Raw genomic sequence first — 18,925 nt, 5'->3', positions numbered from 1 at the left:
TGTAAGGAATTTTTTAATGAAACTGTTGGAAAAGCTGGAGGAGCAAAAGGCAGAATTTGGTGATACTCAAAGACGAGGAAAGCTGCTACTGCTTTTTCTTATACTGAGTGTGTTGGAGGAATCACAGAAGTTACTGGATTGTGTAGTCACCTGCTATTGATGCCGCTCATCTGCAGCCGGAAGCAGAGGGCTTTTTGTTTCCAGTTGCTTCCTGATCTCTCACTGCCTCCTCTTGGCAGAATCCAAGTTGGCCAACTGACTAAGAAGTCTTGATAATGTTTGCACCTTGTAGACCTGCAATATAGGGAAGAGTCTAGCAGGGAAAGGCAAAGGGTAGTAGTGATGGTGAAATCCAACAGTGAATTAACCAGCAGAGAGAGACAGGGTCTGCAGGTAGCCACTGATACCTGGGGTTTTATGTCCGGTTTTAGATTCAGAAATTTGATTATTAGCACGCTGAGATGTGATCAGACTTGGGCATCTGACTGAAACTTTTTGTGGACTGAGATGTAACCCCTGAAAATTCATGTTGAAACCCTATCCACCAAAGTGACTATATTTGGAGATAGGGCCTTTTAGGAGGTAATTAAGGTTAAATTAAGTCTTAAGAGTGGGGGCCTCACCATATAGGATTGATGTCCTTATAAAAAAAAAGAAAAGAAAGAGGCACAGAAGCATGTGTGCAAAAGAAAAGGTCATGTGAGGACACAGAAGGTGACCAAATGCAAGCTAAGGAGAGATGTCTCACTGGAAACCCACACTGCCAGCACCTTGATCTTGAACTTCCAGTTTCCAGAACTGTGAGAAAATTAATGTCTATCATTTAAGCCAATGAGCCTGATATTCTCTTATGGCAACTCAAGCTGACTAATACACTAAGCAAATTGTAAATGATGAATATAAAGAGTCAGAGGCTGAATTGCAAATTCATATTAAAAATGTAGATTTCCAAAAGATTGGCTCCTTGTATTTGCTGGTCATCCCATTCTTCTTCGATAAGTAAAATTACTTGGGAATCAAATAAAATTAGAAGATTGCTTTATGGCAGTGTTCTCTGAGCAAGGAGGTTTGTTGGATGATACAAGTGGCCCGTGTAGTATCAAAGTGTCTGGCATCTGACATACTCCTTTTCCCTCTAGACTTGCGGTCTTTGCTGGGTATATGTCAATGTGGGCACTCTCTTTTGCCGACAGTGCTGGAGAGAGAGTGTGTCAGCCTTTCTGACTTTTCCTTTGTGGACCCCTCCCCTTTTCATATTGACACATCCTGGTTGCCATTTTGTTTCTGGAGTGGTCTTGCTTTGATCCTTTTGGATAACTTTACTTTGATCCTTTCTGTGATTGCTTTATGGTATAATTTGTGAGTTTTCAAGTTCTTGGGATAGGGGTAGCATACACATTTAGGATGGTAACTGGCCAGGACACACTGCTAAAGCTGTAGTCCTTGTTGCCATTGACTGTGCCTTCTGACTGGCCCATCCCTTATCAGTTGCTAACTATTTTGAAGGTCAATCTCTGCCTATATAATTGGCACCGTAAAGTACGAAAAGAAATTGATCAGGTTAAACCACTGTCGAAAAGATCTGTTTCCCAAAATGACCATCCCGGCAACCTATTATGGAGCATAAAATCCAGTTACTAGCATCACTTGTGAAAGTTTAATCACATTTCCCAGAAAGATAATCAATATATCTAATATTTAACTCTTACCTACTGTGTGCCAAGTACTGGTAAAACTCTTTAAATGGATCATATCATTAATCATCACAACCCCACTATGAAGAAGGTCCTATTATTAATGCCATTTTATAGATTAATCAATTGAAACCTATATAGATTAAATAGTTTGTTGAATGTTATCCACTAGTAAGTAATCAAACCTTAAGATTAAGTGTTGTGTTCAGAACAAACAAGTTACCTTGACCTCTAAGACTCTGTGTGATAGAATTGTTGCTTACATCGTAGAACTTCTCTCACACATTGTCTTCCCAGCTTCCTTCATTCCTAAAAAAACTGATCCCCTATTCTGGGGGCACACAAACCTTTCTCCAGCTTTTTGTCAGTGAAAAAAGACTGGTCCCTCTCTCTAGAATGCTCTTTACCTGGATTTTTATATGGCTGGCTTCTATTTTTACCATTCTGTCTAAAATGTGCTCCCATTCCACATGCTTGACACACTGTAATAGTGCCTACTAAGGGTTATTTTCTTTGTAGCAGGTACCTATCATGTTTTGGAGTTGTTTGTTTGCTTATTTATTTTCTGTATCTTCCACGAAGTTCCAAGAAGGCAGGAACCTAATCTCCCTTATACATGGCTGTGTCACCAACACCTAAGTACTGGGTTCTTCATACATTAGGCATTTGATAAATACATGCTAAATGCCAAAGGATTATCTATCGTGACCTATCAAATACCAGGGCTCTTTGGAATAAGACTTAGGATGGCAAGAAACATACAAAAAATGACAACAAGTAAGTGACTTAGGAGGGTATGTTTTTGATGGACAGATCTCAGGCCCTGAGTAGTCTCTGTAGCAGGATCCATCATTACAGAAAGTATTCTGAGCTACCAGTGAGGTGAGGTGGTGGTGGTGAGTGGTGCAAAGTGGATGGGAACAGCTGAAAATAGGAAGGGCAAGCCCTTAGAACGCATTTCACTTGGCTAATAGTTTTGCCTATAGTAATAGCATGCCACTAACTTTGTTATGGAAAATGCTGCCAAGAGTTTATTTTTAACTACTAGGTGCTACCCAGTAGCAAAAAATAAGAGCTTCCTATATTTAAACCATGCTAGGTGATGATGGTAGTTAATAAGGTAAGTCCCTAAGGACCCCTACGGAACTTGGGAGAAAAGTCTTTGCTAAGTAGGGTGACCAGGAAGGTCACATGAAGGAGATGGGATGTGAGCCAGGCACTGGAGCAAGGGGAGAATTAGACCCAGGGGAGGTGAAGGGTGTGATCTAAAGCATGGTCTTGGGAATGTGCCTTGTGTGTTCAGGGACTGTAAGAGACTAGTTGGCAGGAAGTAGACCTCAAACATGATGTTGAAAATTTTGCTTTTATATCTTGAACTCACAATGGATTTCTAGGAGTTTCTTTTTTAAGTTTTATTTATTTATTTTGAGAGACAGAGACAGCATGAGTGGGGAAGGGGCAGAGGGAGAGAGGGAGAGAGGGGGAGAGACAGAGGGGGGGGGAGAGAGAGAGAGAGAGAGAGAGAGAGAGAGAGAGAATCAGAATCCCAAGCAGGCTCCACACTGCCTGCACAGAGCCCAATGCAGGGCTCAAACTCAGGAAACTGCGAGATCGTGACCTGTGCCACAACCAAGAGTCAGAGGCTTAACCAACTGAGCCACCCAGGCGCCCCCTAAGAGTTTCTGAGTGGACAAGTAATGAATTGAAATTGGTTTTCCTAAAGTGAGAGGTGGAAGATGGAGGAGAGAGCCTATGTCCCGGAAGGCAGTCCATCAGTTTCCTACAACAGACCATCATTTGGGCATATGCCGTCTGGGGCACAGCTGTCCCAGCCCTCCTCCTGGTGAGGGAAACAAGGAGAAGGAGACCATGTGCTGTGGGTTGTGAGGTCAGGTCTGTTACATCCTCATTAGATTTGGAGCAATTGGGAGTGCTGTGGAACATATTTCTCTTCAATTTTATCAAAAACTGATTGTTTTGGTATTTTATTAAGTTCAGTTTTTCTACAATAGCAGTACAACGGCTTTATGTTTTGTGTCAATTATGAGCAATTTCTGTACCTCCAAGTGCCTTCTCAATCATCAAAGACAAATTATGTTAAGTTAGTATTTAAGGGTAACTGGTTTTTAATTTAATGTGTGCATAATTATAACTTACATGTAAATTGTAGTTTATTGCCTTTAAATCATTTTACATATATCGTTTGATCACCAACATTAATTGTTTTCTCATTTTAGAAAGGTGAGTTTTAGAGGGCTGAATGGTTTGTCCAAGATACCTTGGTTAATGGGTAGGAGAGCCTGGACTAAAACCTATTTCTTTTACTTCCTCCCATTTATATGTTGGTGAAACTGCAAGCTAGTGCTCGATAAACATGATCTATTCTTACTAACCGAGACACTTATTCATTCTAGAACTAGCAACCACAGTGGAGTACAGGGATTAACTATATCTGGTATGGTAAAATGCAGTGGACATTCAAATACTCATTGACCATAACATATCCTCCACCATCCATTTGGAATCCACCTGTCCTAAAGAGAATGCATCTTATAATGTTCCCCCAATATGTTTAAATGTTTTATGAGGAAGTATTAACAATCATGTTCAGGTTTCAGTTTCTCCTCCTCGGGCCTTGGGCTCAGCAGCTCTTGGTTATGGAGTCTGGTTTTGTCAGTTTGATCTCATGGAATTTGCAGACTGCATCTATGTGCACAGTAACAGATTGATTCTGGCTGATAGAGGGAAGACGAGTGTGGAGCAAGCGTGGCATGAAACGGACTGTTTGCTTTTTTCCGCAGTCTGCTGATTCAACCTGCAAACCCATTCCCCAGCGCCATTAGCAAGACCTGTAAAAACACAGGGGCCTCCATAAAGATGACTCTGACGTTTGCAACACGGAGAGGTCTGTTGAGTTGAGAGAGCCCAGTTCTGTACTTATGATTTGGGTCTGGGTATTTTGGCTTCAACACTTGTTTCTGGTTAGAAAGCTAAAAACAAGGGTCTAAACACTGTTCACTCGGATGGTAAAACACATGCTCACTTTTTACAGTGACCCTGGAAACAGAAGGGGAATTCTTATAAATCACAAAGGAAAATAAATAACTTCACCCATGGAGGGAAAGAGACAGCTTGAGAAAAGGGACTTTGGAAAAAGGCTGTCTCTAGACAGCAGTCTTGTGGTAAGTACTAAATATTCATTTACCGCTCTATATGTTTTGGCTTAAAATGCATTATTCTTTGACTGTTATTTCCTGAACACTGTGCTTTTGAAACTTCTATTCCAGTTACCCCATTAGCCATATCCCCTGGGATTTTGTTTCATTTAGTTTTTACAAAGTCAAAAGCCAGCAAATAATTGGAATGTTTGTATAGTGTCTTAATAGGCAAATGTCATAATCTGTCAACATTATATATAATTACATTAATTCCAGCTGAAGTAGACTTTAACCTATACAAAAACACTACTGTAAAGCTGATGCCAAATGCCAAGCCTATATATAGTTGTTCCATCACCGATTTATCTTAATTTTGGGGATAAGTTGAACAAGAATTCAATAGAGCTTCAAATATGGAAGAGCGAAGCGTCTCTAAGATCTTCTTAGGTACGTACCCTGGTTCAATTATTTATGAACTTTCTTTGCAAAAGTGTTAATGCTGATAAGTGTCATTAACAACCTGGTTGTGTTTGCCTTCGTGCATGAGAATCTGGTTCGTCCAAGGAAAGAGACAAAGTCACTGATTTCTGAAAGTTGGCCGCTCTTTCACAGTTGCTTGGCTCAGAGGTATATCTCCCTCTTCTGTTCCCTAATGCATATGAACAGTGTAAGAAATCAGACAAGTCACTCCTTTATCTTTTGCTCATCTACCGAAATAGACATTTAGCTCAGCATCTTTTGCATGTTGTGGAGGGATGTGCTTTATTCATTTGTGTGCTCCCAGGACTTGGCCTGGTGTCTGGGTCTGAGTAGCATCCAATCAAATATTTGTTGAATTGATTTAGGAGTTGCACTTTTCTGACTCTGCTGCTGTAGGTCTTGCTCTGCCAGTGTACAGAGTAGCTATTTACTCATAATTTCTGAGGCTTAATGTCACAAACTATTCCTAGATGTGAGTTTCCAGGAATGGGGAACAGGATTACGTGACACTTTTGTGTCTACTTCCTCTCTTGTTCTTAGAATCAATTTCTGTGTCTCTGTGGGTTATGCACCGACCAGCCTACATTCAGAGACTAAGAAATTTTATAGCATTTTTGGTTCTCCTCCAAATATATGTGCCCTCTTCTCATCTCTTGAATCTTTCTACCTGTGGGTAGAATGTGATGAAAATTGTGTGTGTGTGTGTGTGTGTGTGTGTGTGTGTGTGTGTGTGTTTGTGTGCTTATATGTATATTCCCTGGGGGATAGTTTCTGGGGGGAACTTAAGATGAAAAGATAATTTCTCAGCCTCTCCTTTTCCAAAGAAAACACTTTTTACCGATTAACCTGCCTACAGGGTCTGTCATATACCTAAGCAGAGGACTGAGATGCTCATATATTATAATATGAGCAGCACAGGAAAGGTTCTCTTAACCCCAAAATATCCTTGCTGATTAGTTCCTACAGTCCTCAATTCTGCCTTCAGTCCCAGAGAATATGCAAAGATTCTATAAATACAAGCATGCTAAGCTATTGTCTTTCAGTAATTCTTAGTAGCCCTCATTAATAAGAGGTCTTGGTTTTTTTCCCAAATGTCAAACAGCTGAGCAACATTTTGTTGAGGGAATTAGTAAACAAAAGGATTCAGAGCACAACGGAGTTCTGGGTTGGGGCAGGGAGGGACAAAGTAGTGAATTATCCTGAGGGGGTTGGGTACCTGCAAGTCAGAGAAAGAGGAAACATCATTAATGAAATTGTTGTCCACATTTAAATTTTGCTCAGGGACAGGCTTGATTGTGAGCATAAATCAAAGCCTGTCATAGTACCAGTGCTAGCTGAAAGCCCAAAGACAAGCTTGGGTTCCCCTTGGCATATGGCTCTACCCTGAGTCTTATGGGGCCTGAAGATCCAATTTCTGATTTCCAGCATAAAAGCCCACTGGAAAAATAAGAACTCGTTGCTTGGCACCACCTGAGAAGCGTAATCCCATTAAATCTCTCCAAGTGATGCTTAGGAGATTTTTTTTACACCGGTGAAGGAGCTTCCTTGTTTCCTGGAGGCAGATTAAGTGTCACATCTGCATGTGGGATTCAATCCTGAAAAAGTGTGCTCTCTTTTGACTATGTGGTCTGGTATATGGGAGTCCTCAAATGCTACTCAACAGTATACAGTTTAGGCCATGTGACTATAAATTTGCCTTCTGTTTGAGTGTTCTCTTCTTTCTTCCTATAAGATACTGAGGCAGTGACAGCAAGAGTGCTCGTTTTGAGTTGGGGCTTCGAGGGTGAGACCCATTGAAAGTCCGTTGAGTGGATTCTATTGCAGCCATCAGGAGGAGAGGTAGACAGGGATGAGGTCAAAGCTGACTGGCTATAAAGGACTTGAACCCAAGACATTGTCCTCCTCTTTGGCTCCATGTTGAAACCACACAAATAATTAGGAAAGAAGCACAGCATGATGATTCTGGATAAGGGTTGCTGGAAAATACAAGGGAAAAGAAGCACCTGGTATCCTATACTACACTTCTTTCCCAAGGCAGGGTTACCTTATTTCACTTGATGTTATTTTTTTTTAAATCCTAGAGTGCTAACCTGGGGCCGGGTTATCCAGTCTCCTCACTTGGCAGACAAGGTTATGACTCAGTGAGATTAAATGTTCTTCTTGAGGTTCCACAACCAGCATACAATGTGGGTCTCCTGCCCATCACTCCACTTCTGTGCATTTTACTGCATAAAATCCCAGTAAGAGAAGATGTCCCTTCGGAAAACTGAAGAGAGGAAAGAGAAATATACTAAATCTTAAGTCTTGAAATTCCACCGCAGTAACCATTATGACCCACATTTTTGAGAGTTAGAAGGCCCAGAGGTAATTTCCATTTCCACATTTTGCAGGGAAAAAAAATATTCCTCATAATGTACTGCAAGAATAAGGTGCTATTAACTTCATTATACTTTTTATTTTACATAATCAAATCATGAAGTGTTGAGTAGAAATTATAGCTCCCTTGCAACAGCTTTTAAATTTGTAGGCTGGAGGAACCGCAGCATGAAGAAACCCACAGACCTGATGCTGAAAAAAGCTCCAATTGGGGGATAGTCCTTGGTGGTCTTTAGTCATCATTTTGCTTTCAGGACAGGACACGGGAGGGTTTGAGTGTGTATGCTTTTGCGTGTGTCTGTGTGTGTACCCTGGCAACGTTGAAGTGCTCTTTGATGTTGATTTTTTACTTGATAAATCACTCTTTTTAAGAAGAAAGTGACAGGTAAGTGAAACTGAAATGAAAAATATGTTTCAAGGTGGGGGGTACATACTCTGAGAGAAAGACAAGTGACTGCAAGTTTGCCTTCACCGGGAGGGGTGCATCGAGTAGCCGCATGTTCACGGCGAGTACAGTCTTCTCTGTGATAGCAATAAAAATCACCCCAGAAATCGAGGCCTCTTCTTGACCCAAAGCTGTTCAGCCCACCCCAGGATGCTTTTTGATCAGAAAAAGTCAGCATTTCACACTGTGCCTTTTTATTTGTAAGAATCATCCCCGGGCTGTCTGTACAGCTATTTGGTACTTGTGGCTGTGATAGCATTTAGCTGATGAGAAGGCTGGGAGTGAATTATCTTTTTTACCATCTCACATATAAATAGCAAAAATTCTCTTTTAATTTGAGGAAAAATTACTTTTTGCTTTTCAGCATGGATGGGAGTAGGTTTCTTTTATGAATGGAAAATTCTTTCATGGTACCCTGTTACTTTTTCCCCCTACCAGAAGGAAGTGAAAACATTGGCCACACTAGATCCTCAGCTCTGAAAACAGTGTGGTTTTGATAAATTCATAAGCGCAGGAAAGGCCCCACACAAGTCCTTCAGTTCATCCTTTAGCCTCTCAATGGCTTGTATCAGAACCATTAGAGTAATTCAGCCTTCCACAGGCACATATTAAGTCAGCCAACGAGCATCATGGAAAACCTGTTTTATATTTGAGACTTTTTAGTAGCTATGGGATATGCTGGATAGTCACCATTTCTACTCCATCCTTCTCTACCTGGCTGTGCACCCTGGAGGATGTATCACACAGACCTTGTCAATAGGCTCCTATATCTTCTGGCATCTAGTCAGCTTTGGCCAACGGGGGTAACTAGCAGGAGATCAGAGGTCAGGTGGGGAGAGAGGTCAAGATCATTGCTTTCCTGTTCTGTCCTCGTCTGGTCCTGGATCACAGTGATTGGACCACTCTGTCTAAGGTCACAGCTTCTGTTGAGCAACCCTCTCCCACAAAACCACAGTTCTCTCTGTGTTCTGGCACCTTTCCTCTTCCCATGTCCCTTCCGGCTTCTTGGTAGTAATGACTCTTGGGTGTTGCCAGTCCATCTCAGGTTGGTTTGCTTTAAGTCTGCCCACACGTTATTGCATAGGTCCTTTACCCAAATCTCAATTAGATAATTTGTGTGTGCCATCATTTTTGTGCAGAACCCCTGACTGATACAAGGCAATAGTTTATTTTTGGAAGCCAACCTAATAAGCAGAAAAAATGATAGAACATGGAGGAGGTGAATGGCATGGCACTGACTGTGAGAGGCACCAAGTCATGGGGGGGAGTGTGTAAGGAGCACCACGAAGAAGCTGGAGATAGAATGTGCACTGAGGTGATTCGAGAGCTTGCTTCAGTAGCACATGTACTACAACTAAAACAATGGGGACAATTTGGTAGGTGAGCAGAGAAAAAAGGGGCAACCCAAGGATATTGTCCCATGCCCTCTGGTAATAACTCATGTCATTGCTGAATTGGCTTTTCCTAGTCAAAGTGACTAGGCTCAAGGATGCTTCCATACCTGGCAAAACATTACTCCTGGGCGTGTCTGTGAGGGTGTTTCCAGAAGGGATTAGCAATTGCATCAGTAGATCTAGTAAAGAAGTTTGCCCTCATCATGTGATTGACTGAAGACATGAGTAGGACACAAAGGCAGAGAAAGGTCATACCTGCCATTTGCATGAGCTGAGACATCCATCTTCTATGCTTGTAAACTAGCACTCCTTCTTCTTAGGACTTTGGAGTTGGGCTGGAACTTGTACCATTAGTTCCCTTGGTTCTCAGGACTTCAGGTTGGGACTGGGGCTACAGAGCTGGGTGTCCTGGGTTACCAGCTTGCAGACAGAATATCATGGGGGCTTCTCAGCCTCTAGAATTACAAGTCCATCCCTTATAATAAATCTATATTTATATGTATATTTATATTTACAGAGGGACAAATTCTGACAAATACACAAATGTAGATTTCTACTGTTTTATCTTCACTTATTTCACCCCTGTTCAGTGACCGGAAGTAATTCCAAAGCAGGGTTCAGCAAACTTTGAAAATCCAGATGGTAAATCTTTTAGGTTTTACAGGCCTATGAGCAGCCACAACGACTCAACTCTGCTGCTGGAGCAGGAAAGCAGCCACAGACAATACGTGAATAAATGGACATGGCTTATGTTCCAGTGAAACTTTATTTGTGAGGGCAGCAGCCTGGATTCTAAAGGATATTTGTACATGGTAAATAGGAAACTTGAAGGTCTAGTTCACTTTTCCTGGGTGCTGACTTTCTGAGTAGTGACCTGTGTTTACCCTCACGATGCACAATATGCTGAGACAGGCAAAGGAGCAGGTTTAGGATGTCAAACAATGATATATATACCCAAGTACATGAATTTGGGCAAAGGTAACTATTTTAGAAAGCTAAAAACTCACTGAGACTTTTTCTAAATGCAATAGAGGGGCATTATTAGTGTTGCTCAGTATAGCCAGTGGATTGTGAATACTAACCAAGACTGCGTTTTCGTAGTGTTCCTGGCATGCCTGTAGCTCTCTTGACTCTTGGTGCTATGTTTGAGCTACCTCTCACCATAGCAATGCTATACAGAGCACAAATCACTAGGTTGCTAGAGGTTTCCAGCTCCTCAAATCCCAGCTACCCGTGACCCCTTCTACTAATGGAAGCCTATGTGAAATATGGTTTACTCAGTGCCTCTCACCACTGGGCAAAGGTCAGCTTGCCCTCCAGGAAGCCTGACCTTTGTGCTCTGATATCAAGATTGTTTGAAATTTTTCAAGTGAGCATCAAGTGGAGGAAGGTCAATAAATAAGAGGGAGGTTTTTATTCCTCAGCTACATTATTCCCCCCAACAGGGCTGTTATCTTGGCTGTCTCCTGGATATCCCAAGAAGAACAGAGACCATGCTCTGGATCCAGGTGTGGGTGGGAAGGTGTGGTGCTGAGGATCCAGCCAAAGCTCATTTTTGGGAAGAAGCAATAGGTGGGGAACAGACTGGCTTTGTTGTGCTGAATCTTTGACTGCTCCCCTTTGACAGTAGACAATGGTGGAATGAGAAAAGTGTCAAATGCTTAAGTGAATACATAATGAATCTGCCTTGCAGCCTAGCTGAGCCTATCATGGCAGGTCAAGAACATGCTGGAGGAATGTCCTGACCAGGTCTCTCCAGCAGCATAGACACCTGGGGGCTATGGATTGATTTGGTGCAGATGGGCTGGGAAAAGACAGGGAGGCTTGGCCAGGTAGGCACAGCCCAAAATAACTGGTTGCTAAGGGTCTTAAAGGGGCCCCATATGAGCAGGAAAATATCAGAACCCACCAAGAACAGTGCTGGGAGGGAGGCTGGAGATATGAGCAATATTGCTGTTGAAAATAATCTGAGTGGAAGGCAGGACAAAGGAGCAGAAACAGAATATACCTAAGCAGTGGACATAGAGTATGTTGGCAGTGGGGACTGGTAAAGTCTACTGGGGTGCCTGGCTGACTCAGTCAGTGGAGCATGTGACTCTCAGGTTGTGAGTTCAAGCCCCACATTGGGTGTAGAGATTACTTAAAGATTAAAAAAAAAAAAAATCTTTGTGCTTGCTTCAGCAACACATATACTAAAAATTGGAGTGATACGGAGAATATTAGCATGGCTCCTGCACAAGGATGATGGTAAAGTCTACCCTCCAAGCCACTTTAGCAGACAGCTTAGCATGTTCAGGCAGTGACCATGCTCTGAGTATGAACCAGGATGGCTCTCTTCCCTTGGTGATAATAGCTGAAATTTACTGAGGCTTACTATGTGCCAGGACACTCTGCTCAGTGCTTAAGATGGAAATTGTCATTCACTAACGACGACCCTTAATTATTCCTATTATGAATAAAACTTCTGAAACTTAACAGGTTAAGGAATTTCCTCAGGGCTATAGAACTGATGTGTGGTAGACTTGGGATTTCAACTCTGTTGTGGCTGCCTCCAGATCATGCTGTCACTCCACAGGTAGCAGCTCAGAAGCAGTGACTGGGAGTGTATGGCAGTGACTGGGAGCTCCTTGCACTGTGCTTCCAATTGTAAACAGCCCCAGCTTCAACAGGCTAGAAGTATACAGGTGTATCAGCAAATCTCCCATATCTCTGCCTGCTGATGAGACAGACCAGGCCTGATTTTACTAAAACAGTTGTCAAAGGGTTGGAGGTTGGGAGGGAGATACAAAGAATAAAGAATGCATATGTTGGAACTCAGTCTAGGTCTGACTTCTGGTCTTGTGCCTTTTCTGATTAACCAAGTCTTGGAACCAGCTTCCACGGAGATTAAAGTTTATGATAGTGTTTATATGTATAAAATCTCTCTATAATATATCGTATCTATAACTTTGTGTTTTTACCCACCTGGGGACTCATTGTGGTGTATACATGTACCAGATGGAGATATAGAGTGGAATGGGAGTAGAGTAGGGAGGAATTATGGATTACAAGGTGCATCCAAAGTATAGCTGTCACGCAGTATGCAACAGGTTTTATAACTTGAGTGATGAACTGATCACATGGCTGCACATTCTTTTGGGTGAGCCCCTGAGTGATGGGGGTGGGTAGAGTGCCAACATCATTTCCCCTGAGGGAATTCCCCCCAAAATGCCATTTGCTTGCTCACCACTTGAAATTGATGCCCCCTTCTCTGGTGTTACACAGAGGAATGACTCCATTCAGTATGGTGATGGCTTACCCTGAATGGCTTCTCTTCCCTTCTTCCTTCCTCTTGTCATTGAAAGTAAGGCAGTCTGTTGCCATAATCCTATATTCCAAAGTTTTTATTAAAATGCCCTTTCCTGAGCTGCCATAATGTTTACCTCTGGTCTTTTTCACTGCGTTCAACATTTTGTCACATGCCTGTCTGTCATAAATTGAGGTTTCTCAGTGTATTTGACATTTTGAACGCTGTATTTCTTTGTTGCGAAGTTGAGGGTGTTCTGTGCATTGTAGGATATTAGCAGCACCCCTGGCTTCTATCCACTGGATGCTAATAGCACCCTTCCCCCAGCTGTGACAACCAAAACTGTCTCCAGACATTGTCCAGTATCCCCTGGAAAGCAAAATAAGGCCTGACTGAGCTGAATTGTAAGGTCCTAGAGGACATGAGCCCTGTCATACTCACATTTGGGTCCCTCAAGTTGGACACATGAAAAACATGCCGTGCAGTGAATGAATGGATGAATGAATGAGTGAACTCACAGGTTAGTGGCCATTTGTGAACTCAGTACACACTCTCAGGAGATACTGGATAATGGAGTAAGGGGGCACTACCTGGAGGAGGGAGGCACTGAGCACTGGATCAAACGTTTGGGAGGGTGGACGACAACCTTTTCAGTTTTACCAAAGATGATTCCAGTATGTGTATAAAGACTTTTGTTTTACCTCAGAGATTTTTAACATGATACCTCGACCCTCTTGAGTTCCAAGGTGCTTGATCGGGCAACTTTATGAAAACGCTAGGGGTTTTGAATTCTCTGAAATGCATTGTATTAAATTTTATATGTATGTGCATATGTGCACTTTTTTATAGGGAGGGAGTCCATAGCTATAATCATATTCTCAAAGGTATCTGTGACCCAAGAGTGATTAGGTAGCTTCCTCTGCCATTAGTCTAGCAAGTCTGGTCCATAAGACCTGCACACAGATGGCTGACCTTACCCAGGTCACAGAGCAGGATCTCAGAAACACCTGGCTCCATCACCTGTACTCACCTGCTGCAGTGAGTGCTGTCTGCCTGCTGCAGACATAGACCTATACATACATGGGGTCTCAGAGATCACTTAATCAAGATAGGAACTGGAAACATTTTGAAAGCCCTTTGTAAATGCTCTGTTATTTACGATAAAATGATACTGCGTTGTAAGAAATAGGTACAAATGAGCAGCGACATTTGCTTGGAGTGTTCTGTGTTTTCTTAGAGCTCAGGGATCTGCTTGTCATTCTCCTGGTGTTTCACCATATTTCAACAATGGGAGTCATCAGATCATACAAGTTTCCATGGCAACTGAGGTTTCTGTATCCTCCTCTGGCAGCCTAAGATTGTTCCCGTGGCAGATTCTCTAGTGTTTTGTCCATAACAAGAGGTAGAGCTTTTATCGATCTCCTTAGAAGCTGGTCTTCCAACCCAGTAGGCGTGTTCTCCCTGACAGGTGCGTGTTTTCCTCTGTAGTGTTCCTAATTGATCAGCACCTACTGAGCACCTACTAAGGTCACTTAGCACTGGGAAGTGCTATTTCTTAGCACTCAATTAGAAATGCAAAGCATGATTTCCATTTTATGAAGCTTTACAAAATATAGTCACACATATACAAATCATAGTAATACCAGGAGGTATACAGTGGTGCAAACAAGAGTGATGGGATTTAGGAAGGAGTTTGCTCTTCTGACTGTATTGATCAGAGAGGGCTTTCCCAAGGAGGACAGCTTTATCTCCATCCATGAAATTGGTCCAAATTTAATCTGTGGTGTCCCTGAGGTCCCTGAAGAAGTTTATTGAGAAAACCACAATGTCTTAAAAGAATAGAGTATGACTCAAAGGTGCCTGGCTTATACTTGAGGAATTGCCGAGACCCTAAGAGAGCTCTATTGTGATCCTGAATTATTGTCTTAACTTTCCTCTTGTCCCTCTTCCCATCCCTCCCCCATCCTCTTACCCACGCTTCCTGGTACATCACACAGCTAAATCATTTTGATTTCCTTTCTTCTCATTTTTCAGTGTATGCTATACCAACTGTACATATATATTAGCTGTATTTCAGCAGCCTGTCTCACACTAATTTACCATCCTCTAGTGTAGTTCATTATTCTCAATTAATATTTAGTAAGCATCCACAGGGTTCATGGCTGGGAATTAGGCAGCATTTGCACTTCCCTTTCTATTGCCATGTTCTGTTGCCTTGGCTCAGCTTAGCCAGTATTTATGATCTTTCTGCCAGTTTTCTATTCATGTGACAGCCCTCATACTCATCCCAATTTCAATTAATATTTCAACAGCAAAACCAGGAGCCATTGTATTAAAACGCTTCACTTAACACCAGATGCACTGCCTCAATGCTGTCCCTTTCATGTACTAATTTTGCAATTCTTGCCTAACACGGAATCCCACTTGTCTGGGCTGCTCTCTACAAGCCCAAACAGTGGTTCCTCCAGGTTCCTTTGCATTCCAGGCAGTTCCAGATGTTTCCTCCTCAAAAATTTCAGTTCCTTAACTAGGCTTAATGGGTCATAATTGTCCACTTCCGAAGATGCCTCTGAGGTTTGCTTGCCTTCTGTCTTTCAGCACCTTTCTAGTCCTTGTCATAAGCAATTGTCTTCAGCTTGGTAGGTTTCCTAATACAATTAATTCATTGACTGCTCCCATGCACATAGATGCGTTGAGGGAAATAAAATCATTTGGTCTGATAAACTCTGGGATCCATCTGTCAGAGACAGCAGATAAGTAGGTTCTGTTGGCCTTTCTGGGAGGAGGAGCTATTGTCATAGGCCTGCTGTCCCTGGGGATGGCCAGGTCATGAAGGGCTGCCATAATCTGGTGTGAGTGGGCACAAGGCTGAGTGCAAAGTGTTTGAAATTACCAGCCAGCCGTGGCGGCAGTAGGTAGCTACTCTGAGAACTTGTGGGCCAGGTTTGGAGCTCTGCTGATAGGTCCCTGAGGCACAATATCTGACCTACTTCCTGTTTGGTGAGGTCTAGCAAAGAGGAAGAGAAGGTAGAAGAGAGCCAGATCTAAAGTGGTCAGAATTTTTCATCCTCTTAGGAGGACCTTAGGAACTTTACATGGTTTTTCCTACAAAGACTGCATCAACAATATTATTTCCTTATTTACTGCATCAGTTGAGGTCCTAGGAGGAAACTGATGGCACACTCAAGACAGTTTTTTTATTTATTTTTTAAGTTAATTTATTTTTTAAATTTATTTTGAGAGAGAGGGAGAGAGAGAGCAGGGGAGGGTGGAGAGAGAGAGCAGGGGAGGGCAGAGAGAGAGAGGGAGAGAAAATCTCAAGCAGGCTCCATGCTGTCAGCACAGAGCCAGAGGTGGGGCTTGATCCCATGAACCGTGAGATCGTGACCTGAGCCAAATCAAGAGTCAGACACTTAACCAGCTAGCTGAGCCACCCAGGTGCCCGTGGAGGACAGTTTAATAAAAGGCCTCTTACAAAGGCGGGGCAGGATGTAGGGAACTCAACAGGATAACAGGGCAGGGGAATAACGTGACCATACAACCATGTGGCCAGAAGGAGAGAGCCACTTGGTAGCAAGTGTCACCTTAGATAGAGGGATGCAGCCAACCAGTGTTGGCCCAGCAGGGTGGGGAATTAGGGCATGTAAAGTCCACTTCCCCATCCCCTCTCCAGGGCCTTCTGGCACCTCCCATTTGCTGAACCCACTTGGAAACCAGAGGGAAAGGGGCCTACATAGCATCTTGGGGGCACAGAGCAGGGTAAAGAAGGATAGAAAGTGGACGTTTAGGGGCCAACAGAACACATTCAGCACATTTATCTTATTATAATCTATACCACACCTAGTCTGGAATGGGAAGAAAACACTATTGTAAACCAGATTAGGTTACTATTTCTATATTATTAGAAACAGTTTCCTATGAGTTGCTTTTGAGCCCATTTCCTTGGAAGTTGGTAACAACTTGGTTTAACCAGAACAATATGATGTGGTATCTTCACAGCACAAGTTCCACATGGCCAGTGACACTGTCTTGTCTAAGAAGTCCTGATAAAAGTGCCTAGTGCAATGCTGTGGGGTGGCTGGAGTGTCCTATAATGGATTGATCATTGCATTGGAACTCCAAGTCTGCATATTTGAACTTGAGTTGAGACCTTCAGTAGATGTGTGGCCTTCAGCAAGTTTCTTAAACTCTCTGAATCTCTGTCTCCTTGATAGTGGGTTTGCCATGAACATAAGAGAAACAAAGACTCAGAAAGTTGTCTTGGAGATTGTAGGACTCTATGCCAATGAAACGTATCATATTATAGCCATGATGGCTTTCCTCACTGCTAAACTTCAGCCTCTCAAAACTATAAGCAGCAGGGGCAGCTTCAGGAAAAGCACATACAAAGATCCTACTGTGTGTAGGGCACTCATTTTAGAGGCTGCAGAGGAAATAGATGCCACGTAATGTAGTAGAAAGAGCTTGGGCTGTTAGAATCAAGGGAAGGGGTTCAAATGGAGCACACAACATAGTGCTCAGCATGTTACCTCCTCCTCCTCCCTGAAAATATGTGGAGCCAGCTGACGTCGCAACTCCAGATGGCAGTTTTCTTTGTCTGCAGATGGAAAGAGACATTCAGAAAAAGACTTTTTTCTAAATGTTTGATTTGCGTATATTCATATATGATGTTTAAAAACCGAATGGCATATCCATGATGTGACCAGCCAGAAATGTTCCCCAGGTGCTAGCTACAGGTTGTATCAGACAAGACCTTGGATTCCTTTCTTCTTAGGCCAACTGCCTCAGTAGTCCCCTGTTAATGAGCTGTACTCCAGACCTTCTTATATGGAGCATTATATTTTTCTGGAACTTTTGGCCTACTTCTCTCACCCTTGAAGCTCAGCCAATGTCTATTTATAACAGGCAATTTTATTCCAAAGGCTTGCAGAAGTGCCCATAGCCTTATAAACAAGTGTACAATGACTCCCTGTGCACAGGGTCCTGCTGGGTCCTCGGCCCCAGGCCCTCTGCCCCTGATAGAATCAGGCTGGAGACTGGGCTGCAGAGCCGAGCTCTCTTTTGTTTGTCTTATGCCTTCAGTTGCTTCGAGCTGTGCCAACTCGGAGCAGTGGGAGACTTGATTTGGAGAAGGGGCTGAAGATCATTTCCCATGTGACTCTCTCTCTCTTTACTTCGAAGGGGGCAAAACAGACTTGGAGGGTTCGAAGCGGGAAAGATTTTCCGCTACATAAAGAGAACGCAAGAGGAAACAGGGTCCCAGTGGCCTCTTGCCAGGCCCCAGGAATGCGCCAGCCCTGGGAATTGGCCCCTGGCCAGCCTCCTCAGAGGCTGCTGACTTGGGAAAACTGGCTCTCTGGCCGCTGCCAAGAATGCAGACAATGGTCTTTTGGTTATTTCACTTTTGAAAGTTAGCCTTTTGTTTTATTATCACCAAAGGTAACATTTATTGGGCACCTATGTATGCATGCCAAAAGATAAAATGCATGATTGGAAGTCAGTGTAACTTAAACCGAGCAGAAACACCAGGGTCCTCATATAATATTTTAGGACCTGCTTCTAATTAGGGCCTAATCCTCTACTCGGGTATGTTGGTACCTTGGATGTGAGCACTGACTGGTACTGAGATTCTAGAATTAAAATTAGTTTTTAAGTGCTAAACCGAGCTGCATTATGTCCCTTGAAAGGGCTGACATGAAGCTTATCCGATTGTCATTTGGTTGAGAAAGGACTTTGAGAAAATGAAGCACAGGACCACTGGGTTCTGAGGAGGGAAAGAGACCACAATCCAGCCATTGGTTGGGGATACTGGATTCTGGGGATGGAAAGAGGAGGGACCAGTACACATTCCCCTCAGTGTGTGATCATTTAGTATGGAATGATGATGATGGTGTTAGTGAGTAATCAGATGACCTTAAATCATTCCATATGGCTTTTCATTTTCATCTGACTTGGTGCTATTGATAATAATTATAGCCAATAACATATTTATTATATCCTGGGTGCTGGACTTAAATATTTTATTTGTATTAGTTCATTTAATTTTCACAACAGCTCTACAGGGAGATACTATAGCATCCCCTTATACAGGT

At 42.7% G+C, this 18,925-nt stretch overlaps 1 protein-coding gene and 1 pseudogene across 5 annotated transcripts in view; both read left to right on the top strand.

Moving 5' to 3' along the window:
• Positions 1-18,925, top strand: part of NCKAP5 (NCK associated protein 5) — a 983,894-nt gene that overhangs the window by 140,224 nt on the left and 824,745 nt on the right. For 4 of the 5 annotated variants that reach the window (XM_040474891.1, XM_040474892.1, XM_040474890.1 and 1 more), the window contains exon 2: positions 4,747-4,876. In XM_040474891.1, coding sequence (XP_040330825.1) covers positions 4,808-4,876 — 69 coding nt within the window. In that variant the 5' untranslated portion in view covers positions 4,747-4,807. Of the gene's footprint in view, positions 1-4,746; positions 4,877-18,925 lie in introns of those variants that run through there. The other variant, XM_040474897.1, reaches the window with a different exon arrangement.
• Positions 11,716-11,792, top strand: LOC121031159 (uncharacterized; annotated as a pseudogene).

The sequence above is a fragment of the Herpailurus yagouaroundi genome, unplaced genomic scaffold (genome assembly GCF_014898765.1).
Source record: "Herpailurus yagouaroundi ecotype Mexico unplaced genomic scaffold, PumYag 140, whole genome shotgun sequence".
Taxonomy (NCBI): Eukaryota; Metazoa; Chordata; class Mammalia; order Carnivora; family Felidae; genus Herpailurus; species Herpailurus yagouaroundi.
This window is presented reverse-complemented; position numbering and strand designations above follow the sequence as displayed.